The sequence below is a fragment of the Lepisma saccharinum genome, chromosome 26, assembly GCF_977018435.1.
Source record: "Lepisma saccharinum chromosome 26, izLepSacc3.1, whole genome shotgun sequence".
Classification (NCBI taxonomy): domain Eukaryota; kingdom Metazoa; phylum Arthropoda; class Insecta; order Zygentoma; family Lepismatidae; genus Lepisma; species Lepisma saccharinum.
Window position 1 is genome coordinate 10,949,486 of NC_139254.1, and position 26,217 is coordinate 10,975,702.

General features: G+C 40.0%; 2 protein-coding genes across 3 annotated transcripts in view; one reads left to right on the top strand and one right to left on the bottom strand.

Moving 5' to 3' along the window:
* The first annotated feature begins 895 nt into the window (after window positions 1-895).
* Window positions 896-16,234, top strand: LOC145979370 (uncharacterized). The gene is made up of 4 exons (XM_083112235.1): window positions 896-919; window positions 5,181-5,441; window positions 6,903-7,067; window positions 15,628-16,234. Exons 1-4 carry the CDS (start codon window positions 896-898, stop codon window positions 15,916-15,918), a joined length of 741 nt encoding a protein of 246 aa, XP_082968361.1. The 3' UTR covers window positions 15,919-16,234.
* A 3,675-nt stretch (window positions 16,235-19,909) lies between these two features.
* cwo (transcription factor cwo) overlaps window positions 19,910-26,217 on the bottom strand; it is a 95,789-nt gene continuing 89,481 nt past the window's right edge. For both annotated transcript variants that reach the window (XM_083112420.1, XM_083112421.1), the window contains exons 6-7: window positions 25,219-25,368; window positions 19,910-21,501 (exon numbers count right to left, since the gene is read on the bottom strand). In XM_083112420.1, the coding sequence (XP_082968546.1) occupies window positions 20,606-21,501; window positions 25,219-25,368 (1,046 nt within the window). In that variant the 3' untranslated portion in view covers window positions 19,910-20,605. The remainder of the gene's footprint in view (window positions 21,502-25,218; window positions 25,369-26,217) is intronic.

A 26,217-nucleotide genomic window follows, 5' to 3' on the forward strand; every position in this document is an offset into this window, starting at 1 on the left:
TCCTCTTCTTTCCGTTTCTCTTTCTCGTCATTGCACAGTCTTTCGGCGCGAATGTAAAAGTTAAGAAAAACATTTAATTTAGTCCTATTCGAATGTTGGGATCTCTTATGGAGAGAGAGCTGGAGAGCTGTACCTCCATAAGAGATCCCAACATTCGAATAGGACTAAATTAAATGTTTTTCTTAACTTTTACATTCGCGCCGAAAGACTGTGCAATGACGAGAAAGAGAAACGGAAAGAAGAGGAATGGATAAGGAGAGTGGGGGTAAAGAATGGGTACACTATCCGCGACCTGGAAAAAGTAGCTAGGAGAGCCAAAAGGATTGTTAAGCAAGAAACATCGCAAAATGGCATAGAGGATAAAAAAACTGAGTTAGAAAACGGCAAAAAAGACACATGTTTCGTCGGGATCCCGTATTTTAAGGGGGTCTCAGAAAAAATTGAGAAGTCCGTGAGGGGTTACGGAATAAAATGTGGGGTAAGGGCGCCCCGGAGTATTGAAAAGCACTTCACATCATATAAGAAAGGGAGGGGGGATGGACGCAATAACCCTGAGGAGCGGAAAGGGGTGTATAGGATAGTGTGTGAATGCGGAAAGGAATATGTGGGACAAACGGGGAGAAGTATGCGAGTCAGGTGGGGAGAGCATGATAAGGACGTAAAGGAGGGCATACCCAAAACCGGATTGTCTGAACATATATTGGTTAACCGACATAAGATTGCTAAAAGGGAAATTATTAGGGAGGTTAACAATAAATTGGACAGGAACGTATATGAAGCTGCTTATATATGCGCGGAAAATTGGAATAAGCTTAATAGGGACGATGGGAATTTAGAAGACGGCTGGGTTAATTTCTTTAAAAAATGGGATAAAGCCGCAGGGCTTAGGGACGAAATGGGCTTCCATGTTACTCCTGAGGTTAGGAAAGCCGCCGAGGTGGAGGTCGACTTCTCCTTGGATTGGTGACTCCCGAGCCCCAGTTTGGAAGGTTTGAGGAGGGGAAGTTCCTTTTCCCCAGGTACGGGCTGACACTGTGCATTCGCCTACCCTGTGCATTGGTCGGCAGTTCTCCGGCTTCAGCCTTAGATGTTCTTTTGTTTTTATAGCATTGCGCGGTTTTAGATGTGTAATTTATACTCTTTTTTAGAAAGTGTCCTTCAAGCAACTTTTTAACCTAAATCCTTAACCTTCACTTTCACGACGAGGCACCATGTCAGGTGTCTGAATAACAACGTTTCAACCTGAAGAAGGAGGTAGTGTAACCTCCGAAACGTAGTACGAAAAATATCTCATACTCACACACGTAAGTTGCCGATTTTTTAATCTTTTAGTTTAAAGTTTATATAAAATAATCAATGTCAATTTTATGGTATTGGCCCTTTGCTTCCTTTTTTAGGCTCTCGTTGTTAGGTCTAATAAGATAAGTAGACCGCTAGTAATTCTTGAAATGTAAATTAGCCCTCAAACGAAAAAAGGTTGACCACCGCTGATGTATAATTTCACACATCCTTGATGATGTAGTGGTAACAGTGTTACCTTATGATTGACTGGTCCTGATTACAATTCCTGATGGAGGCACATTCCACAGTGATTTCAATCCAACTTTAAACTGTAGGTCCAGTCCCAATTAGCCTATATAAACATAAAGGAGACTCAAAAACAAACTTTGATGTGCATAATCTCTGAAAAAGTCCAGTGTCTTCACCCTGACGTAACTCCTACAAAATGATTAAATATATGTGTAAATAATAAATCAGTGCCAACCATGATGATGCACTGCATTGGTAAATACCATATTTTCTCTCTCTCTTTTTTTTTTAAAGGTTGTTAATGTTGAAATCATACATCAGCAAGCAAAGCATTATGCAGAGAAGTTCACCTTGATTTCCTCTTTCCATTGTAAAGTTCGTTTCTGTTGTATTGTGACACACTGTATGCATTTAGTAGAAATATATTTAAAGTTTGCTTTAGACGAAAGCATTTCCTTTAACATTTTTCCTAGCATAAATGCTATGTAAATGCTTCCAAGAATCTTATAGCAGATAGTACCTTACATGAAAGCATTTTATGTAACATTTCGGTCAGCTTTTGTGATTACAATGTATAACATATACAGCACGAAACACACGTCGGGTTACACCATCTATGCCGAGTGCAGAGTGTTTACAATTGAAACGACTAAAATATTCTTCCATACGTGCACAGTAAATGTTGTAAAGTATATATTTATTGAACGCCATTGTTTTGTACCTAATATTGCTTTATATGAAACGTTATTCCTCTCTGTTGAATAGTTATCGGCTTTTAAAAATGTGAAGTGGTACATTGTTTACATCTGCCGCGGCTGCCATTACGCCTGCACTCGTGACCTAGAGGTCGCTTCTGATTGGTTATGCTATGGAAATAGAGCCGGTTCTATCCTTGAGAAATGCCATGAAATATGCCATGGCATCTGAAATGCCATAAAATTTCTCACTTTACACGGTAGCTTTTTGGTCATGGCAGAAATGTTAAGAAAGATGCTTTCATTTAAAGCAGGCTTAAGACTAGGTGTATAGGAAGTTGACAGAAGCCCTTTTGCTAAACCTTAACAGATCATCCTGTTGTTGTCTTATAACAAGTGGTAAATGATTTATCGTGCTGTAGTTCAATTAAAACTCGGATGCCAGTATTATAAATATCAATTAACGCACGTGGGAATTGCAGCTTTCTTGGCAACGTGATTTGAACAAGTATACTCTGGTTTTATTAGCATATGTAGCCGCAGTAGCTCAGTCCTTAGGGTGTCTGACTACCATGCGAGAGACCCAGGTTTGATCCCCAGCGGGGGGTAAACCAGGACTTTTTCAATCTGTTCAAGTGGCTCCGGCACCCACCCAGCAACGTATAAAGTGGGTACCTGGAGGAAACTCTGGGGGTAAAGACAGCCAGGGGTGTGGTGCTGATCACATCAACCCAACCTTCGATCGAGATCAAGAAAGTGTGTGGCCCTAACTCCACACCCTCTATACACCTTCATGGCATGGTGCAAAGCACAACGGAGCACTTTACTTTTTTCATACTCTGGTTAACTCCATTAGTGTCCAATGTTTCAAGTGCATGCATTGCTCTCAAGATCAGGGAATGTTGAATTGGAGACCAGTACATAGTTATATTTGTGAGTGGGGGGAGGGGGTGGGAATATAAGGTTCTGTCCTGTGATTGGCTTGTTCAGGATCCCGGTGTTTTTGTCGTATACCGACTGAACATTTACGCTAGACCTGATCTGTGTCATCAGTGTACGCCAGACCTTGTTATTATATGTTGTATAATGTCAGTCTTTTGTCTTGTTTCCATCATGTATGCCGTAAATTCTACACCGTCCTTCGTGACCAAGAAAGGACGTCTAGTGTCTATACCATGATGTAAGTTGTTTATACATATTGTGTTAATCTGTTTATGAATTACACTTTTGCTTGTGTCTATAAAATCGGGTCGTATTCTTTCCTCCATGGAATATCGAAGAACCCAAACTTAACAGTTTTATTGAATGATGTCTTGCTTTTACGGAGAAGTGGTTCCATACGATGATGACATGCACTTGAAACGTTGGATGCTAACCCGAGAACACTTGTTCGGATTACCATAACACACTTACTTACATACATGAATTTGTTTACTGGTTTTTTTTTACATGCAGAATTTACGCAGCATAATTTTACTTTAACAGTGTGATTATAATAATTATAATAATACAAGGTGTACAACTTTGCTTCCGCCGTTTTTCCCCAAAAATATGACGCTGTAATGAAAAACATTGCTTACCCAGGCATTATTCAAAGTATTGTCCATCGCTGGCCACTACTTTCTTCCATCTTTCGGGCAGCGTACGAATGCCGCGTCTAAAAAATTGTTCATCTTTGGAGGCGATCCACGAATCGATCCACTTTTTGACTTCTTCATAAGATCGGAAGTGTTGGTCAGCCAGTTCATGAGCCATTGATCTAAACAGGTGATAATCAGAGGGAGCGATGTCTGGAGAATAAGGTGGGTGGGGTAGAACGTCCCATCTTAATGTTTCCAAGTACGTTTTCACCACTTTGGCAACGTGGGGTAGTGCCTTGTCATGCTGCAAAATCACTTTGTCGTGCCTCTCGCTGTATTGCGGCCGTTTGTCCTTCAATGCTCGGCTCAAACGCATTAATTGCGTTCGATAACGAGCACCTGTGATTGTTTCACTTGGAGCCATGAATATTCGGTTTGGCCGTCGACGTGGAAGCATTGCCGGGATATCCCCATGATTTTTTGCGATTTGGGTTATCGTAATGAACCCATTTTTCGTCCCCGGTCACAATCCGATGCAGAAATCCCTTCCGTTTTTGCCTCTGAAGCAACTGTTCACAAACACACAAACGCCGTTCAACGTCTCTTGGTTTCAGCTCATACAGGACCCAAGTTCCTTCTTTCTGAATCATACCCATGGCTTTCAGACGTTTTGAAATGGCTTGCTGTGTCACTCCCAATGATCATGCCAATTCTTCTTGAGTTTGACGCGAGTCTTCACTCAGCAATGTCTCCAATTCTGCATCTTCGAAAACTTTCTGTCTTCCACCACTATGCCGGTCTTCGACGTTAAAGTCACCATTCTTGAATCGTTGAAACCACTCACGACAGGTTCTCTCACTTATAGCATCCTCACCATACGTAGTGGAGAGCATTCGATGAGCCTCAGCCGCAGTTTTCTTCATATTGAAACAAAAAAGTAGAACCTCCCGCAAATGGCGAGAATTTGGCTTGTACACTGACATTTTCAATCGCGAACAACTTCACGATGCACACACCACTCGACTAATGTTTGAATGGGGTTATCTTGACAGAGGTCCAAGCTAACTGTGTGACGTCTGCGATCTGCTTCTTTCGACCGCTACTTCCTGTTGTTGCCACCTGTCGGAAAACGGCGGAAGCAAAGTTGTACACCTTGTACATCATGCTATTTCAACATAACATTTTCACAAAATGTAAGAAAATTAAATTGAAACAAGCAAGTATACATTAAACAAAGGATCAGTCACAAAGTAGTGGCAAAGTTCAGTGACCCAGTGTGTTGGCACTGCATATCAGGGTTCAAAGCCTTTTCAATATATGATTTTCCATATTTTTTGATCAGTTACATATGAACTTATTTAGTCTCATTTCTTAGGTTCTGGTGATCAGTCCTCAGAATTTAGGTGAAGATTTGGTGGAGCTGCTTGGATACACATCTCTGCGTGATATGCACATTGTCCAGAATCGATACACAACCGAAGCACGGCCAGTGTCATCCAAAGCCTGGAAGCAGTGTCGACTGGACAACCCATGCCTCCGGGTTCACTTGGAAGCCGTCGGATTAAGAAACCAGGAGGTGTTGTGGCAGGAGAGAGCACCGGTGAAATCTATCATCTATGATTCTGCATATTCACAGGTGAATGTTCAGTTTGTTTTTCTCTACAATAAATGCATGGTGACAACTTCGGAGTGGTTTGCGTAAAGTGCTATTATATTTAAGCAGGGTGGCTACTCACCTGGAATTTTGCGTGAATTATTGGCTCCGGGAATTATGCTTGAATTTTTCTCCGTAGACGTGAAAAATTGCAACTTTTATTAATCCAAATCCAATTGAGTTTGACACATTCATTAGTCAAAAGAACATGATTTAACTTAAAGAGCAAATAATAAGTTCACATGAAAGACTCGAAAGCATGCCTCTCAGGGTATGGGGTAATATCTCTCTGTTAGTTCAACAAATAAAAATCAAAGTTAAGTTTGCACTAAGAAAAAGGAAGTCTATTTTACTTCTTTGCAAACTAAATACTTATATGCCTAACATATAAACCATGTCACTCAAAGAAATTAAACTTCTTATAATTCAACTTGATCACTCTATTCAAAAACCAAGCCCGAACTTCCCAAGTCAAGACAAAACACACTCGTAATTGCCATGGCCACAGCTCTTAACAAGATGAGTATATACAGGTTAGTCACTATCCTGACATTATCAGTGATAGGTAAATTGCAGAAATTAAGATTAAAGGGCAATAAACGTTTGTACAAGTGAAAAGATAATTAATAACAATAAATATTAGTGCAATTGGAAAGGACTTGTCACGTTTATACATATTTATGAATGCCCTGAGGCAAGTTTTTCACTGTTTAGCTTTTATTTTGATTTATTTTGAAGGAAAATAAATCTGCGCAGAAAATAAAACAGAATTCTCTAAGTCCATTTTCTTTTGTTAGTTTCCTTTCCAGAACAATCTATCTGACAGGTGGAAGATTATTGCAAGATATCTTAAAGTTGATTAGTTAAATTTGAGTTTGAAATTCTTATACAATTAACAATTTATCGTAGATTAGTATATACCGAAATATTTCGAGTCTGAGTATCTGAAATGGTAAATGTAAACTCTGCATCTTAAAATAAATATTTTAATTTGTACTGTTTAATTGAATTGGAATTTTTGGATACATTGGAATCGCAAGCATCCTTTATATTGTTAATATATCTGTGTGTGTGTGTGTGGTGAGAGAGGTAATACGTAAGGTTGAAGCAGAGAAAACATCTGCTTGTATGCTTGTACCGGTCCAATACATAGGCCGAAATCTGAGGAGAAAAGTTGTTACACTTCCTACAGGAGACTCGAACCTGTATGAGTCCTGTAACCAGAGCCCAAAGTGTGACGCTTTAGACCGCACGGCCACGGTGCGGGACAACTAACTTACTTCTATTTGTTTATTATCTAAAATTCCATTTGAAATGTTTTCATGAAATTATTTCATTGTTAATATAATGTAAAAGATCCTTTGTAGATAAAGAAAAAGTTATAATTGTGTGGATTAATGTTTAAACTTGATATTTATGCACCATGTATAATTTTATTTACAGATAAAGACAGATTCTATCCTCACTTTGATCGACTTGTACAAGGCTGATCTGGAAGTTTATGGATACAAGGGACTGCCGAGGTTCTACAGACCCAAGTCATTCCACGACAGAGCAGACTCCTTGCTGCTACTGCTGTGCAGACAGTGCCCATACATTCACACCTTGGTACTTGACTGTCGTAAACAGTGCATGCATGTCACCTAGTTGAGCACCGTGATGTAACACCCTGTGCGATTACTTGTGATTTTCTGGAAACTGCAATCGGCTCCCATGAAGATGCTGAGCCAGTAACAAGGAGTGTATTTGTTGCATGTGCATGCACATTAACAATAACAGGTATGTCTATTAACATATGTTGTTTCTCTATTTGGGCTTTTCGTTTTAAGGGATGTCTAATTATTAGGCTGATCTGAGACAGATACCAGGTGAAACTTTTGCAGAGTCTAAACATTCTGAAAATTGGCACAACATTCAAAATTTTAAATAGACGTAAGCGAATTACTAACTTTATCCACGAGACTTACTTTTAATAGTTCTATTAATTTCAATGACTCCTGTCACTGCACACTTTGAAACTTGTTCCTTTAAAGTAGGGATGCCCCAATATGAAATTTTGGCCGATACCAATAAAGTACCGATGTATAATTTACCGATACCGATAACTGATATCCTACTAATACCAACCCAATATAAAATTCCAAATGGTCCTTGAAGAATCTAAATGGTTCGTTTACCTCATTAATTAACATATGTTACCAGATGACTGCAGTGCAAAAGAAGCTACATATTTAGAGATTTACTTTTAAAAAAGTATGAGCCGTCGTGGTCTAGTCGGTAGGGCATTTGACTGTCACGCGGAAGACCCGGGTTCGATTCCCAGGGTGTGTGCCTTGTCCCTGCACAAAGTGGCTCTGGGGCTCACTCAGACTCAAATCAGTGGGTACCTGGGGGCTAATGGTGGCCAGAGCATGATGCTGATCTCCAAAATGTTTTAATCTAAAATGGGTGTGGCCCAACCCCTGCATCCCCTAAATGTGCCTTCATGGCACGGTTCTATATGCTCAGAAAATTTTACCTTTACTAGCTTATCTTTTTAGAAAAGTGGAGCATGGAGATTGTACGTTTATTTTCATAAAAATTATAACAAAATGGTAGAATATTGCACTAAGTTATAAGATATTTATAGATATATTGAATCGGTAATTTTACCAATACACTGATATGCCTATATCAGCCAAAAACATATACTGCCAATTAATCTGTCCCATCCTTCCTTTAAAACAACTACTACCCCGTCTTTTATTTCCTAAACATGAATTGAAACTTTTCATATTTTAAACCAATAAAAAAAGGTAAAGTGTTCCCCTGTGCATAGCACCACGCCATGAAGGCGTATAGGGGTTGTGGGGGTAACGCCCCACACTTTCTTGATCCGGTCGTGAGTGGGGGTGATGTGATCAGCATCACGCCCCTGACTGCCTTTACCCCCCAGGGTTTTCCCCAGGTACCCATGTTATTCGACGCTGGGTGGGCGCCGGGGCCGCTTCTACCGTTAGAAAAGTTCCCGGATTTGAACCGGCCGGGGATCGAACCCGGGACCTTTAGCATGGTAGTCAGATGCGTTACCGACTGAGCCACCGTGGCCACCCAGTATTATATGAAAAAGAGTTTTCTTTTTTAAATGACTGCAGTGATTAACATGAGGGTTAGGGAGAGATGGGTTTGGTCTGGAAAGTTAGTGGATGGCATTGTTCAGGCAAGGAGGTGTGGTTACACTCATGGTTAATATATAGGCCCTCTCCCATCTTTTTCGTACTGAGGTGATGGTGGATTGGGAGTAAGGATGGATGATCGGCAGTGCTCGAAAAATCTTCTTCAGAGCTAGGTGAGCAAATACGTTAAGTAGTTCCACCCTGGCCATGGATATTATTTCTGATGGTCCCTTCATCACTCATCCAAAGTGGCAAAAAAGTGACAATAGATAAAAAAAAAAGTATCTACATGCATATGTACTGAACAACCAATTGTTACAATGTTCAAGCATCGATATTTGTGGGAATCAGATTATTGGCATTCTGTATGGGGTGACCCTTTCTGAAGGCTCCCAAATGTAACCTCCCTTCCACATAGTACACCCTGGACTGCATTTGACAGACTATCAGTTTCTGTCATCTGGACTCGCAGCCAGTACGAGGGTCACTATTTATATTTTGAGCCTTGGCAACACTGATTGAAGTTAAGTGCGATTTGACGTTTGCATGGAATCGTCTGGCATTATTGACCATAACGTACTTCAAATGTTTTGTCAATAGCTTCATTTGTGTTGTTTATGTTGCCTTGGAGATTGCGCGAGAACAATAAAATGGAATTAACTCGTGAACATTTTCGTGCGATGATTTTTTACGATTTTCGACATGGATTATCAAGACAAGAGTGCATCGATCAACTTACTTCCACATTTGGCGATGAAGCCCCATCCTTTGCCACTGTGAAACGCTGGTATAACGAATTTAATCGTGGCCGCCATTCGCTCACCGACGAGATTCGCGAAGGTCGTCCAAAATCAGTTGTTGTTCAAGAAAACATTGATGCTGTGCAAAACCTAATACTGCAAGATCGTCATGTGACATACTGTGAGATTGAGGCAACCATAGGCATTAGTTCCACCAGCATATATAAAATATTACGTGATCATTTAGCTGTGAGAAAGGTATATTCTCGTTGGATCCCACACAATTTGACAAAAACTCAAAAAGACGCTCGCGTCAATTGGTGCAAACAAATGCTCAATAAATGCAATCGTGGTGCTTCAAAAGACGTATATAAGATTGTAACAGGTGACGGATAATGGATATATGCATATGAGCCGGAACGTAAACAGCTGTCGACTGTATGGGTGTTTCAAGATGGACCCAATCCAACAAAAGTTGTTCGAGCTCGAAGCACATCGAAACAAATGGTCGCCTGTTTTTTTGGGAAAACTGGTCATGTGGCAACTGTGCCTTTAGAGGAACGTAGAACGGTCAACTCTGAATGGTACACAACAATTTGCTTGCCAGAGGTCTTCGGTCAAATACGGAAAACAAACAAACGCCGTCGGATCATTCTTCATCAAGACAATGCCAGCTGTCACACATCTCATCTAACAACCGACTTTATGAACAGTCAAAAAATTGAATTGATGGGTCATCCGCCGTACAGTCCTGATTTGGCACCCAATGACTTCTTCTTGTTCCCGAATGTCAAGAATAAATTGCGTGGACAACGATTTTCGTAGGCGGAAGACGCCGTTGATGCATTCAGAAACCATATTATGGAGGTGTCTCAAGAAGATTGGAAAAACTGCTTTGACAAATGGTTCGAACGAATGCAAAAGTGTATTGACCATAAAGGAGAATACTTCGAAAAACAATAAAGCAGTTTTCAATGCCAAATTCCTGTTTTTTCATTGTTAGGCTCAAAATATAAATAGTGACCCTCGTATAATCCTTTGTAAGGCTCATGTTGTGTTGCTCCTGTGTGTTTGTGATCGTCCCTTCATCATTTAATCTCATCAACATCTATTCTCAACTTCCTGATTAGCCAAAAATAGCAGAAATGGGAAAATAAAACTAAATCAATCATAATTATCGGCATTGGTTATTGGTGGACCTAATAATTATATTAATACATACACATATATATATTTTAGTGTAAATTTTGAGCCCCAAGTTTTTTGACTAGGAATTACTTGAACTCTGTCAATTGCGTTAGATTTATATCTAGGAATTTTGCATGGTTTGAGTTTACTTTTAACAGCTTGAATCAATTGTTTCAAACAGTGACATTCGTACTTTAATCAACATTTTGATGTTTACAGCCAGAAATAGTAGAGCAGGGTGTTTCAAAAGTCACTCAACCTTTATTGTTTATAACATGAAACCTGTAAGAAATATTTAAGCCAGGTTTCCTGCATTACTATTTTCTGCAATCTTTGTGTGTTCATTATATTATATATTTATTCATGCCAGAGGGAAGAAAGTAACATTACCATTAAGTGTGTATCCAAAACATTCAGAAAATATTTTTGCTATATGAAGTTGGGATTGGAACCATTGGTAAAATACCCAGTTTTTATTCTTAACAGTTTTATATTTTTTATCAGTTTCCTTTCATTGTAACTTTGCTATTAACGAAATTGCCTTTGTTTCTAATTATTCTTTGTGTTGTTTTTCTTGTAGCTACAATTGTACAACTAAACAAGCATAAACTTTTCCTTATAGTGGTGTGTGAACTCAAGATGTGTTCTTTCCTCCCCTTCCCCATTGAATATTAACCTTTCTGCTCACAATAAAAATACCATATCCCCCCGCTAGCTTGGACTTATGCATTTTTAAAATTTTAATTAATTATCAAACATTTTATGGTTTACAGGTCTTAACTTTAAATTATTAGTGACTGTAGAGTTTGGATAAGTAACAATACACATTACTGTCAATATATGGCTGGACCTGCAGACAGTATAATTCTCTGTATGGCTTGTTTGATTTGTTGTTTTAAGTTCACTTTATGCACATGTAGGCTAATCGGGATTGTACCTGCAGTTTAAAGTGGGATCCGAACCACTATGTGCCTCCACCGGGTATCAAACCAGAGACCCCTTGATTACAAGGTGATGACATTACATTACCATTACGCCATCCGGGAGGTCCTTCTGTGTGGCTTGTCTTGTGTGCACATGTGTTTGAGATTGTCCCTTCATATACAGGGTGTACCAAAAGTCCCATCCCCCCCCCCCCCCTTTGAATTGTAGACAAAACTGCAAAATGTTATTTTAACAGCATGCATATGATGAGAGGATGGTATACCATTAAATCAGACAAATGACCACCATTTACTCCAGAGGATCTGTGTGCACACTGCCATTTTCATGACACAGTATTATTCGCCTCCAGGTGTGATGTGAAATCCTCCGTAACATGGCTGGCGTGAGGGAAGCAAACGCACTGCGAACAGCTTCTTGAAGTTCCTCAGTTGTCTGATAACGATTATGGGCGACTTTCTGTTTGATGTGCCCCCATAGCGCATTATCACAAGATGTCAGATCTGGACTTCGGGGTGGCCATTTCAGAGGTGCTAGTAAATTTGGCGATCCTCGTCCAATCCATTTGTCTCTGAACACATCATTGAGGTATTCTCTTACATGTATTGCGAAGTGCGCTGGTGCCCCATCTTGTTGGAACCAGAGTCGACCAACAAGACCCAAACGTTCCAATTCCGATAAGAGAATACCTAATTGATGTGTTCAGAGACAAAAAGATTGGACGAGGATCGCCAAATTTACCAACACCTCTGAAATGGCCACCCCGAAGTCCAGAGCTGACATCTTGTGATAATGCGCTATGGGGGCACATCAAACAGAAAGTCGCCCATAATCGTTATCAGACAACTGAGGAACTTCAAGAAGCTGTCTGCAGTGCGTTTACTTCCCTCACGCCAGCCATGTTACGGAGGATTTCACATTGCACCTGGAGGCGAATAATACTGTGCCATGAAAATGGCGGTGTGCACACAGATCCTCTGGAGTAAATGGTGTTCATTTGTCTGATTTAATGGTATATCATCCTCTCATCATACGCATGCTGTTAAAATAACATTTTGCAGTTTTGTCTACAATTAAAAAAGGGGGGTAATGGAACTTTTGGTACACCCTGTAATATCATCTTCATCTGCACAATTAGCCAAAAGTGGCAGAAACATGAAATAAAATAAATCATTTGATAATTATTAACAATTAGGTCAAAGCAACGATGAAAAACTAGCCAAAACAATACATATTTATGCATCTGGTGACGATATCCAATTTCGCCAAATGCGAATTTAGTTTCACCGGATACTGGCAAAGTCCTGCATGACCTAGAAATTGGACTCAGTCCAATAAAACAACTTTAGAAACATTGGTTGTCCTGTTGGATATGATCCAACTTATGAGCAGAAAAGGTGAAAATTAGAAAATATGCAGAAAACCTCGTTAATCCGGACAGGCAAAAGGAAAAAAAAAAAGAAGCAGAATGTAAGGTTTTAAATGTGACTAGAAGCGTTGCATTGCCGTATTGCTTTACATTTTACTGTACTGTATAGTGTACTTAGGTGTATGTCCTTTAAATACACCATAATAAACATGTTTTGTTGCTATAAAGGGAATTTTAATGCACTTTCTACTGTTCTTTTAGGTTATTTCAGTTAATCCGGACTTTCGTTAAACCGGTCAACTAATCCCCCCCTTTAGTCCGGATTAACGAGGTTTTACTGTATTTTTAAACATTATTTGTGATTTTGTTTCTTGGTATAGTATACTAATACTTATAGAAGGAAAATTTGTAATATTTTCTTATTTAGAATACTAAATGAATGATCTAAGCTGTCACTCATGCCTAGTATTAATCATGTTTGTATGTCATAGTTTGAGTTTTATGTTTGTTTTTAAGTCTTCTTTATGCACAAAAAGGCTAATCGGGACTGGACTGACAGTTTAGAGTGGAATTCGAACCAATATGTGCCTCTACTGGGTATCAAACCTTGATTACAAGGCAACTACATTACCACTATGCTATCTGGGAGCCCCTTTTTTGTAATAGTGCTCGTTGGATTTATACTTGATTTGTACATGTCATTTTGGTGAAAGTACAGTATATTTAGCTTTCTTTTTAAAGGCATTTAGAAAGTAACTTTTGGCTTATGTATTTTCGATCCATGTGTGTGATTTTAACGTCGCTATTTATCAATGATTTTTTTATGAACACACTCCCTGTGTCGAGCTGAGTTTCTAAGTTTCTAACCTTCCTCTTTTACCCCATGATTATGCTTTCAGTGTTAGCTGAGTCCATGCGCGGCTATAGGCAAACCTAGTTTTTACTGAAAATGCAATATGCTGCTCGATGGCTGATTAACGAAAAATACCTTTTTATAATTTTATAGAATTTCAATTTTTGTAATTTTATAGAATCTCAATTGTTGAAAGAAAATATCTAATCGTAAAAATTGAAGATTTGGCATTTTAGACCATTAATTTGACATATTTTGAAAACCCGGTCTCTGAGACTGCGCGACCATCGACGTAATTTTTCTCAGCGACTCACAAAGGGTTAAGGAAAGAAAGAGAAGGTAAAATGGTTAACCCCCTCGACAAAAAATTAGCTAATATGACATTTTTGCTGATGCCAATAAAAGCACAAATACAAAATTCATTGATTCCAATAAAGAATATTGTACCAAATGAATATAAAATTGGAAATGTTTCTTCAAGTACACAAATGTTTCATTGATCTTCTTAATTCATGTATGCAACCATGTGATTGCAGTAGATTTTGCCTTTGAAATAGAAAGTGCATATTTAGGCACTTTCTTTACAAAACCAGTGTATATGAATTATATGTTTATATTCATAAAAATAATAACAAAATGGTAGGATTTTCCACTAAATTTCAGACTATTTATAGACTGTGGTCATAACTTGTTGGGAGGAATTGGAAAAGTTTTCTATCCAAGACTATTTTGCTGCATAACTGTTACATTGAGAAATCATAAAAAAATACACTATATTACTTTGCTTTTCCAGTCTCTGGAGATAACAAAATTATCCGTAATTTGGAAATTTTAATAAACTTAAAAATTTTGGAGGAGTGGAAAGTGCCCCAAGTTATGACTATGATTGTCACCATACAACACCTACAGAGTTTCACAGCATGTTGTGGACATCAAGATCACACTCATGGTTGCCACTGCCATGTATTTTTCATAAAACACATGATAGTGTTCAATGAAACACTATAGCACTGAGAGCTATAGTGCAAGGTTTCACAATTTAATCCCACCTCTTGAAATATTTCATGTCACCCACCCATCATTCATACATATGTTGCATATCCTGTTATATGTTCTTAGTTTAAGGAAGGACTTTGCAAGTTGTGTCCATAACATAATAAAAATGTTCTCTTTCCAAAAGGAAAAATTAACTCTCTGTGGAAAGCATCTCTAGTGCTTAGTGCATACATGCAATATTTAAAATGTCATTTCACGAGCTCTTGGCAAGCCAACTAAAGTCTGAATGGCTAAAGAATAAACTTCAGAAAACCCATACGTTTCACCTCCAGTTGTGGGAGTTTCAAGGGAGAAAAAGCGGTGTTGGTACATGCCTGATATTTGCCCAGTCGTACACGACACCTTTTGCTTTCAGCATGCACCCTTCGCTCGCATTTCAGGCAGAGGCAGGGAATTGGGAGACCGATTCACTTGCTACGTGGCGGCAACCTGAGCTTGTTGAGGGTGCCACCTGTTTTGAGAACGTCTTGCAAACAAACAAAAAAAAAAAAAATGGCAATGCAGAATACCACGAGAATTTCTCCTCACCGTGGCAACTGAACAAAGCAGATTGGTTGAGCAGTTCATGTGACCCTCCCTGGCTTTTGACAGGAAAGACAAAAATAGAATTTTGAAAGTTTTGTTTTTTCGCTGAACAGGCATTAGGCATCAAAAAGGAAAATATTGTTCAGAAAAGCTGTTTATCTTACATCCTCCACGCTGTGATAGTTTGTCAAAGTTGTATGGAAACGCACTGTATAATTCTATTTCTCATGTGTACAAAGGAATAGTTTGAAATGAAAGTGTCATTTGCTTTGCATAGTTTCATTCTCATGCCTTCACTAAACATCAGTCATATCAATGTAAAAATTAATTGTCTTTTCAGGTGGTGCGAGAAAGAGTATCAACTGCAACAGCCCTTCTCATTGCATACACTGCCAAAAATTTGCGCTATCTTTACGTCCGCCGGAATGCCTTAATCCTGCGTTCAGATTGGCCGCACAGCCCGGAATGGTCCGACGAGTTTTATAGGTGGTTGTCAACGTCGGCAAGATCTTACGAAGCTATGGAACGTGAAATATCTCAGATCTTGGGATACAGATGGACGGCACTCTCAGACAGGCAGTTTAAATTGACGGAGCTTAATCTTCACAGGTCTCCATACATTTACAATTGAATGCATTCAAGGAAAACTAAAGGTATGGATATGATTGAACGTATTGATCACATTTGAGTCTCTGCTTGTGATATCTAAAACCAAGAATGTGATTGTTGAAAGAAAAAATTATGTTTCTTGTATTTCTACATTTCTGTTAAAATTTATGTTCAACTATAACTTCTTGTATTGAAAGGTGAGATAATATATTGACTTCTTTTGTTCGCTGACCACTAAATTCATGCTTAAATTTGTTTTGTTTGTACAACTAAATGGGATTTAGGACTGCACAGAAGGTTGTTTCATCCTTATGATAGTGAAATTCGTCCCCATATTAGTAGGCCGTAAAAACCCGTTTCCACCAGCGAGCATGTTCTATGTGAGAGCCCTGTTCATGAACAATAGCACGACAACGGAGCTTCCATTGTAGGAGACATCTATTGAGCACAGCCTGATCAAGTTTTGCCCTCTCGTCCTTGCACACTTTCCAAAGACCACCAAGCGTAGTTCCGCGACGTTTTTTGATGTTCTGTTTCAGGAGGCCAAACACACACAAGTCCATAGGTGCTGCATCAGGGGACTTGACAGGTATGTTTCTAAATAAGATAGCCTTCACACCTGGCTCCTGTTCCATAGAGGACATGTAGGCCACTGTTCTTGCAGTATGGCTGCTGGCCTTGTGGTGGATGTGCACTTTGTTGATGTCAATGCAATACAAAGCAGGGGCATGTCGGCGGTAGGTGGGGTCTAATATGTGCTCGATGTAGTAGGCTGCATTCACCTCATATTTGATGACACACGGTGTATACGAAGCTTCCCATTTGCACAGAAACCTGCCACTATCATAAACCCTTTCGGAAAACTTTCTTTGCAGGAGAAGAGTCACTTTGCATGATCCTTCCCGTCGATAGAGCTGTAGTAAATCACGCGTATCTGCTTGGATCCCGTCAAATACACCAGTGCCTCATCTAAGGTGATAACATAATGCCATTTGTTGCCTGCCAGGTAGCCTTCATACAGCCGTTTGCATGCCACCTGCCATTGTGCTTCGCTGTGAGAACGTGAATCTGCTGCTTGTGCGCACTTTTGAGCCCCAAACTCTGGCGTATGATTCGGTTTACAGTTGCTGTTGACCGTTGTACACGTCTGGCTATGTCCCGTTGTGTGGGTGGATTCTCCTTGATGACACACTGGCGTACCTTAGCAATGACGTCCTGATTTCGTTGTGGAGCTGGTTGTCTCTTTTGCCCGCTTTTCACCTGGCAATGCATGGCTTGAAGGTGAGTTTGCATTGTGATGGATTGCTGCCTGGATTTCCTTATCAGACACTGCGAAACCTTTCATCTGGCACTGCTTTAGCTGTAGCCTATGTCGGAAAGGGCTACGATGTTACCCTCCCAAAAAGAGTGAAGTTTCCCTCGTTTGTTCGATTAACTGTCTGGCCTTTGAATGCCATGTGGATCACGACGCTGCCGCAAATACAGAGCCTCTGGTGGCGATTCGACAATGCTACCATAAGGATGAAACAAACTTCTGTATTAACACATTTTCCACAAGTTCTGAGGTTTATGGAGTGCTTGCATGCCTCCAATTTTAGGCCCCATGGCTCCACATGTGCTCATAATAATAATACATTCAGAAAGAAAGTTATGTTGGTTTGATTGAAACTTATATGTTATATGCAGTGCGCATTACAATGGTGTGGTTGGTTTTTTGCTGATATAGCCCCACACTATGTGCTTTTATGGCATGGCAGCAGGTACAGTTGTGAATTTTGTGCCGTAGAGAGAATTTGCATTCAAATGCCAGGGTGATCTTTCATAGGAGCCACAAATGTAATGTACAGTTAGTTACGACCGACCATAGATATTAAGTGAGCAAGCAATAACTGGAAGAGTCCAGTGGCAAAACAGGGATATGGCTGCAAGTAGAATGCGGCAGGGCATCAGATTCTGTGAAAATAGTCTTCATTCCAATTTGTAAATCCAAGAACAAGCAATATTACACAACTAAAAATCATACCGACAAAATACTGGTCTGAAACCTACACGGAGTTTTAGTCATGATTTCGTCCAATCTTCGAGTCTATGGCACACCTTTTTTTTGTTGAAAATTTAGGTGCAACTTGGATTTGATGTACGAGTCGTATTTTTAAAGTAAGTACCATTTTGAAATTTCACTGCCGCAGCACTGCGGTCGGGGTCCTGTGCATGCGCACTGTGTACCTACATCTGTTGGCAAGCCACAGATGCCATTGCGGCAACAATCGATCGTGTATACATTTGCTTTTGCGTATTTAAAATGCCTCTGATGATTGAGAATCCCGCCGACTGTGAAATACACGCTGTTATTAGTTTTCTTAGTGCTAAAGGCGTGAAAGCAGTTGAAAGTCACCGTCAGATTTGTGAAGTGTACGGACAAAACATTATGAGTGAAGGAATAGTACGCAAATGGGTAAGAGATTTCAAAGATGGCCGAAAGAATGTTCATGACGAGGAACGTAGTGGGCGACCCTCAGTGATCACTGTCGATTTGGTGCAGAAAGTCGACGAAAAAGTGAAAGAGAACAGATGCTTCACAATTTCTTCGTTATCAGAGGAGTTCCCTGAAGTTTCAAGAAGTGTTATCTATGAAATTGTTACTGAACGCTTAAACTATCGAAAATTGTGCTCACGATGGGTACCAAAAATGTTAACTGAGGCGTATAAAAGCAAACGTTTAGGTAGTGCCTTGACTTTTCTTGTCATGATCTCATCGCATAATTTGGTTGGGAACAATTTGATCATCCTCTATACAGCCCCGATCTAGCACCCAGTGACTACCACTTGTTTCTGCAACTGAAGAAGCATCTCGGAGGTCAGTGCCAGGATGGCGAAGATAGCCTCAAAACCGCCGTCTTGCAGTGGCTGTCGACGACGGAATACAAAAGCTTGTTGTTCGATATGATAAGTGCCTTAATATTGGTGGCAATTATGTGGAAAAGTAGATAAAAGTGTGGTCTTTCATGTAACAATAAAATTGTTACAAAAAGTTTACTTGTTTTTTGTACATATTAAAATGGTACTTACTTAAAAAATACGCCTCGTATAAGTACACCATGGTATTAGTGTAATGTAGGGCCTACCTGTTATGTAGTGGTAATGTCCTCGTTTTGTAATCTGAAGTCCCAGTTTATACTTCGTGGAGAGACATAGTGTGGATCCAACTTTAAACTGCAGATCCAGTCCCAATTAGCCTTGCTATGCAAAAAAGTAATTTAAAAGCTCAGTGAAGCTGGGGTTGTTCCACTCTGAAATCACTGGCCACACATGATCTTGCAGCATTTTTCGGCATTCATTGTGTTCCGCAGAAAGAAAAGACCATACTCTCACCTTCGGATGCCCCTCTGCTTTTTCAACACATTCGTGTGGGTTTACGAAGCCACCAATGTGAAACAATGCCTCATCAAACTTTTTGCAGGCAGCAGTATCGAACGTACCAGTTCGCTTAAGAAAATGCATGGATAATGCTGGGGCATATGTGGAGATTTAACAACAAAACCTCCAGGTGTGGTGTTTCTAATAATACTAGTTGTAAACAATTTGGTTAATAAATAAATAAATTATAACAATTTAAAAATAGGGAGTGACTTATCAGAAACCCTGTAGAATGGAGGATTTGCCAGTAAGTTAGTTTTTCCTCCATGTTTTACCAAAAAATCAGTATCAAAAAAATTACACAACAAAATTTTCTTATGGTAGTATTTTGTTAAAGGTAAATGTAACAGCGTAATAAGTCCACTTTACGCACAGATAGACTAATCGGGACTGGATCTACAATTTTAAAGTGGGATCCAATCCATTGTGCCTCTACCGGGTATCGAACCTAGGATCCCTTGATTATAAAGTGACTGGATGAAATTTGTGTGTTCACTTTTAAGCCATGTGTTTATACCAACATGATTAACAGGTTAATGTTATAAATTATGGTATATAGTACTTTGGCTTAAATTAGCTTGCAATAAAAATAAAGATTTCAACAATAATATTTAATTTTCAGAAATTTGAAAAGCAAAGTACAAGACATCAGTCACAAATTAAAAACAAATTAACATTTTTTCATATATATAAGGGAAAACACAGATCAAGAAGAACAAGGTCTAACCATCAGATATTAGCATGAAATGCCTTATTGAATTGACAAATGGCATATAACTGCTTTCTTGTCAGGTACACAAACTTTGATTTTGAACAATGTTGAAAACATCAACACAATAATTGATAGTTTACATATATAGATAAACATATAGTCTCCCGTTGAGATGGAAGTTAACTAATATACATATATATATTTTTAAACTTTCTTTACACACTATCTTCGCAAACGTAACATCCGTTGAAGTAATGACGATTCATTACCATCACATATATAGATTCCAACTTGAATTCTAGATCACAGCCGGTCTGTATCCATACTGGATACTGTTTACTTCTAAAACAAAGTGAGCTCTTTTGTTTTGAAGGATTTCTACTTCGTAATCAACTGTAGCGTTGTGTAATTCAAATACAGTAAATGTTTGTGTAGATGCACACACTCACACATTTTAATTGGCATGCATTTCACGTACGTTGGCTTCTTAAAACATGAAAATAAACTCTGTAATTTTGTATTATCGTTTTTGTCTCTTTTCCGAGACGGTAACGTCACTGAATGCGGGGTGAGAACGGTATCATGCATGTTCCGGTACACATACCGTCCACTTTGGCAAAGGTCTTGTTGGGGGTGGGAGAGCGTGGGGAAGGAATCCAGGATCACTTTCCTGCGATGCACTATCTCGCACGGGAGGCCAAGAACGGAATTCTACAGATGGCACTAGCGACCCTTGCTGTTGGTTATGCTGTTGCTGCACATGAAACTGCCCACAGAAGTTAACCGAAATAGTTACTGGGTGTAACACTGGTGCATTATCACTAAATGCTGCCATATAAGGTGCTAATATGCTGTGGTCTATTGTAAGCGGTATGTAGAACGAGCCTTTTGCGTGGAGTGCGAATATTGGTACTCCGTGCGGATGGTACGGTACAGGTGATGGAGACTGCGTCTTCACTTCGGAAACAAAATATTTTGGAGTGTAAGGAGGAACGGGTGGCGTAGTTGGAGGCGGAACCGGTGATGGCAACGAACACGTCTCACTGTCTCTCCTTTCGGGCTCCTCCGGCCTCACGATGGAAGATTCCTGCCGTCGCCTCTTCTCTAGACAATGATGCTCGAGATCGGCAGTAAAACGCTGCTTGATATTGTTTTTGAACTTGTAACGTGCACTGCTTTCGTCCGCACTGTTGCTTCCACTTGCCAAAAAGTGTCCGTTCGCAAGATTCGACCCAGATACACTGGATGCTTTACTGGGTCTTTCAGAAGGAAGTGCGGGACTGGTTAGCATTTCCCGTAACTGGCTGGGTCCGTCACAGTCTAATAGTCTTATCGACGAGGATTGGCTGTCTTCCATCTCTGATGATGTCATCGCGATGGAAATTGCTTCTGGCCTTGCTGGAAGTGGAACTGGAATCGTCTCATCTCTGGTGGAATCTGTCTCGCACAACCCATTGATTCCATTCTGCCTCCATTCTATAAAGGGAAAATTATGCAAATAACATAACCCAGTGCATAATTACATGTAATTAACATATTTTAACCTTGTTTCTGTTTGCAGTTATGCGGAGATAAGTAATTTACTCTAAAAAGTTCACATTTCATTTTTCCACGTAGTTTTTGTTCCAGATAGATTTCACCACCTGTCTGGTGACTTCATCAGGCATGTACTGTCTTTCCATGAGTGGTGTGGTTTCTTTTTCTCCCGCTCGCATTTGCGGAGGCACTAGTTGACGCATGCCTTGCACTTTCTACTGCTCCGGTGTGGTACTTTCATCTGATCATCTTTTGCGACGCATCTGAATTTTGGCACTGTCTGTTGCCGGTCTCGTCGTCTGCATCTGTGGGAAGGTGCTTGTTTTCATTTGCATGGGTAGGTGGGCTTTTTTACAGGCACTCAAGGTCCATGCTTGGTTTTTTGAGGCTGTCATGTGGAGGGAATAGGGTGGGTGCGTATAGATATTTCTGATTGATGGAAGCCAGTCGTTATTCAGGGCCCAAGGGTTTGTGTTGATGGGAGTGATTACTATAGCATATGTTTCTTTTGAGAGTTTTTCTAATGTGGATCTTGCTTGCATAATTACTTTGGCACAGTGCATGCTATGGGTTTCATCCATGAGGTAGCAAGTAAAGCCAGTTTTTCTTTCAAGCTGGTGGTCAGCATTGTGCTCCTTGAGCCTATCCTCCAGTCAACGCTTCGTCATACCTACATACTTGCTTCCACAAGTGCATGTAGATGCCACTTATTGAACTTGGTTTGTTGGAGGGGGGAGGGGGGCTCTTCTATCTTGAAACTGTGCCTAGTTAGAACTTTTTGTATTTTTTTGGTCAGGTCAGGGTGTCGGGGAAGGCCGGTCCATTTTTCTTTTACCTTTTCATTCCGGTTGCATCTAGGAGGCGGAGGAGTTCCTGTCGGTTGTACACATTCTTGATGCCTAGGGAGATGATGCATTTCGAATACAGTCTGAAGGTCTTCAGGTTTCGAGGTAAGGCTGATGACTGAAAGATGTTGACCCAATTTTTTTTGCCATGCATGTGCTGAGTGACCAGAAAGTTTGTGTATGTACGGCAAAAAAACATCTCGATCAACTTCTTTCAGAGAGCCATCAACCTTACCTCGAAACCTGAAGACCTGCAGACTGAATTTGAAATGCATCATCTCCATAGGCATCAAGAATGTGTACAACCGACAGAAACTCCTCCGCCTCCTAGATGCAATCAAAAGAAAAATAAACCAGCCACGCAACTGGAATGAAAAGTAAAAGAAAAATGAATCGGTCTCCCCTGACACCCTGACCTAACCAAAAAATACAAAAAGTTCTAACTAGGCACATTTTCAAGACAGAAGACCGGCCCCCCCCCCCTTCCTTTCCATTGCCTCCCATCTAACCCATTCACCAACCCCAGTCCAATAAGTGGCGTCTACATGATCACATGCACCTGTGACCTCGAACACAAACCCTTGGGCCCTCAATAAAGCCTGGCTTCCATCCATCAGAAATATCCATATTCACCCAACCCATTCCCTCCACACGACATCCTCAAAAAACCAAGCACAGACCTTAAGAGCTCATAAAAAAGCCTGTCTGGGCATGCGAGTGAAAACGAGCGCCTTCCCACAGATGCAGATGACAAGACTGGCAAAAATTGCCAAAAGCTCATTACGTAGGGGAAAAAAGAAGTACCAAACCAGAGTAGTAAAAAGTAAAAAAGCCCGTGTCAACTAGCGCCAATGTGAGTGGGAGAAAATGGAACCATGCCACCCACACCAAGATAGTACATACCTGACGAAGCCACTAGACAGGTCGATTGTGAACAAAAACTACGTGGAAAATTGAAACGTTGAAGTTAATATTTTAACCTTTCCAAATCAACGTATTTGCACATACAGCATTCCATAAAATAATGAATTGATTTGACAATATTGAAAATTATTTTGATAAATGAAATTAGGTGCCACTTTTGGCTAATAGCAACGATGAAGATGAGTGAAGGTATGATGAAATTGATGAAAGGGCACTCGCAAGGAACACCCATACCAAGGCTGGGATAGGAACCTAAGACCCCTGATGATGTAGTGCATTGTGCTAACCACTCGGTCATGGAGATCAACCCAAACACATATAGTGGACAACTCGCAACCTCGTCACAGAGTCCTAACCTGAAGTATGTTTGTGTGCCTTTATCAATTTCATTCTCACCATTGTAATTCACTAAAGCACTTAAGGACTACATAATAACAAATCCCAATTCAAATTTACACAAATGAAGTTAGTTAAAAATTATTTGGCCATGTCAGTACTGCAGTTTAAAGCATGCAATGAAGAAAAGTAGGCAACTGCAAGTATGTACAGTCACACACACTTCTGAGTTGTAACAATTCCATTGAATTTCAATAAGATTGCTACAAACCTGACTTATCCATTACTGTACACCATTTTATATCACATCTCATCAGTTTAGAAGGACGTGCTGATCATTTGATTAAGTTTTACATCCTCAGGCTGATTGTTTTCTAGACTCATTTCTAAAATGATTTTGTTTATTGTTGTAATGTTAAATCCACATAACCGACAGCATCTCGAATATCAACTACACAATTCCTCAACAAACTCAGCTGGAAATACTGCCTCATCCATTTCCCTACTGACCCCATATTCAAAAGATCTATACTTATACACAGGGTGATTCAAAAGTCTAGTCCCACATGACAACTCTGTTACGTATCACACCGCAGGAGTGAGTCGAACCTAGGACCCGGGCATCATAAATAAATAAGCTAATCATGTTATAAAAAGGGGTCCCACTGAAGCATTGGAAAAGAGCTTCTTAAAAGCTAATCACGCCAGTGACCTTCAGCATTAGGCATTAGGCCAGCACAATATGAAAATCAGGAGATCAGCATTTTTCCTCAGAATCGCCGTTGCCAAATGACGCGCTCGGGCAACGAATTTACTGATCTAAAGTTCAAATTCCGAATAAATAGCCTGTGTGAGAAAATCTCCCTGTCAGTTACCTTCAGTTTTATACCAGAAGTTATTCATTGCGACAGAGCTCCAAAATATTGTTTTAGGAGCACTGAGTTTCGCTCCAGAGTTGCGTTTATTACAGGGTAGGATCTCATCAACGAGGATCAACGGAGAAGTGAACTGCAACTACAGGATTACAGAGGTAACGAACATTTCCTATGTCTTTCCTCCCCTGCCTGTTCAGTCAAGTGAAGTGTTAAATCGGATGTTTAAGTGTTCTTATTTCATGGGGCTAGCCTCCTTGCTGTTTGAGTGTTGACGTTGCTCTTCAGAGCTATACCCCCCCCCCTCCCCTCTTACGATACATCTCTCGCAGCCAATAACCTTCGAATATCAGGCTTTCACATAGCCTATCTACGATCCCCTAAAGCTAAACTATATAGTGTTTAGACGGTTACTTGTGCACAGTGAAAAATGGAAAGAGGGGGGAAGTTGTTGGAAATATGTGGATTTCAATCTAAGCGCTGAATTTTCATTATGTAACTGCACTGTCGAGGGGATCTACCCGTTTAATCCAATACAAGTGCCCGAGAAAATGAATTCCCATTGGGAGATATTCAAAAAACTTTTAATTTTATCTCTTCCAGAAATGACGTTATTTCAAATAAAATACATTATTTTACATATCTGAGCATGAATAATGCAAGTAATGAAAGCAGGTTACCTGGCACAGAATGTAAACTGTCCTTGCTACTTCCATTCCCGTTCCCATCACTACAGGAACCGGAGCTGCCATTTGGGTTGTATGCACTCCCGCCAGATGAGGTACTTGTTGTTTCGCCATTGTGTGTTCGAGGAAAGTTCAATCTATCCCCTAGAAAAGAAAAGAGAGGCTCTATTATCCATAAATGTCCAATGATTGTCAATGCTTCATTTAATATGAGTGCTATGTACATCTTGTATATAGATATCCAAATAACATTGGTATCGGATACATATACCAATTGCATAGTGGTTAACTAATTCCTTGTAAGTCAGGGGTCGTGGCCCCTCCCTTGAGCCATGAAATTTCTAAATGTGAACCTAAAACGAAAATAACATCGACGATTTTTCAAACTTGTAAAACTTTCAACTTTGTTCTTGCATAAATGAATGTTGTGCAGACAGGTAGTCTCCAGAAGTCTGCAGTCTGTGATAATGGGTACTTTTAGTTTTATAACCATTGATGCAAGTACTCCCCCCCCCCTCCCAATATTTCCACTTCTGCTCCTGCATTGTGGCCTCTTAATGCTAAGCCTTGTCTACCCAGACCCGGTGCAGGCACATAGTGATTTGAATCCCACTTGAAACTGTAGGTCCAGTCCCAATTAGTCTATCTGTGCATAAAAGTGGACCTAACACCTTGGCCCCCAGTTTTGGCACCCAGGTGAAAATAAAACATACATAATCTATCTATCATCTATAGGAGAAAAGAGAGAGAGAGAGAATGAGTTCTCTTTCCCTGCTTCTCTTTCTTCTTCCTTCTTCTCTCCTCTTTCTCTCTTGTCCAGAAGAGAGAGAGAGAGAAAGAGATATAACGGGAGTTCCTTCTCTTTCTCTCTCTCTTCTCTCCTTTCCTCTTTCCTCCCCTTCTTCACCCCCCCCTCTCTCTCTCTCTCTCTCACTTCTTCTCAGAGAGAGGGGAGAAACTATTCTTCTTTCTTTCTTTCTTTCTCTCTCTCTC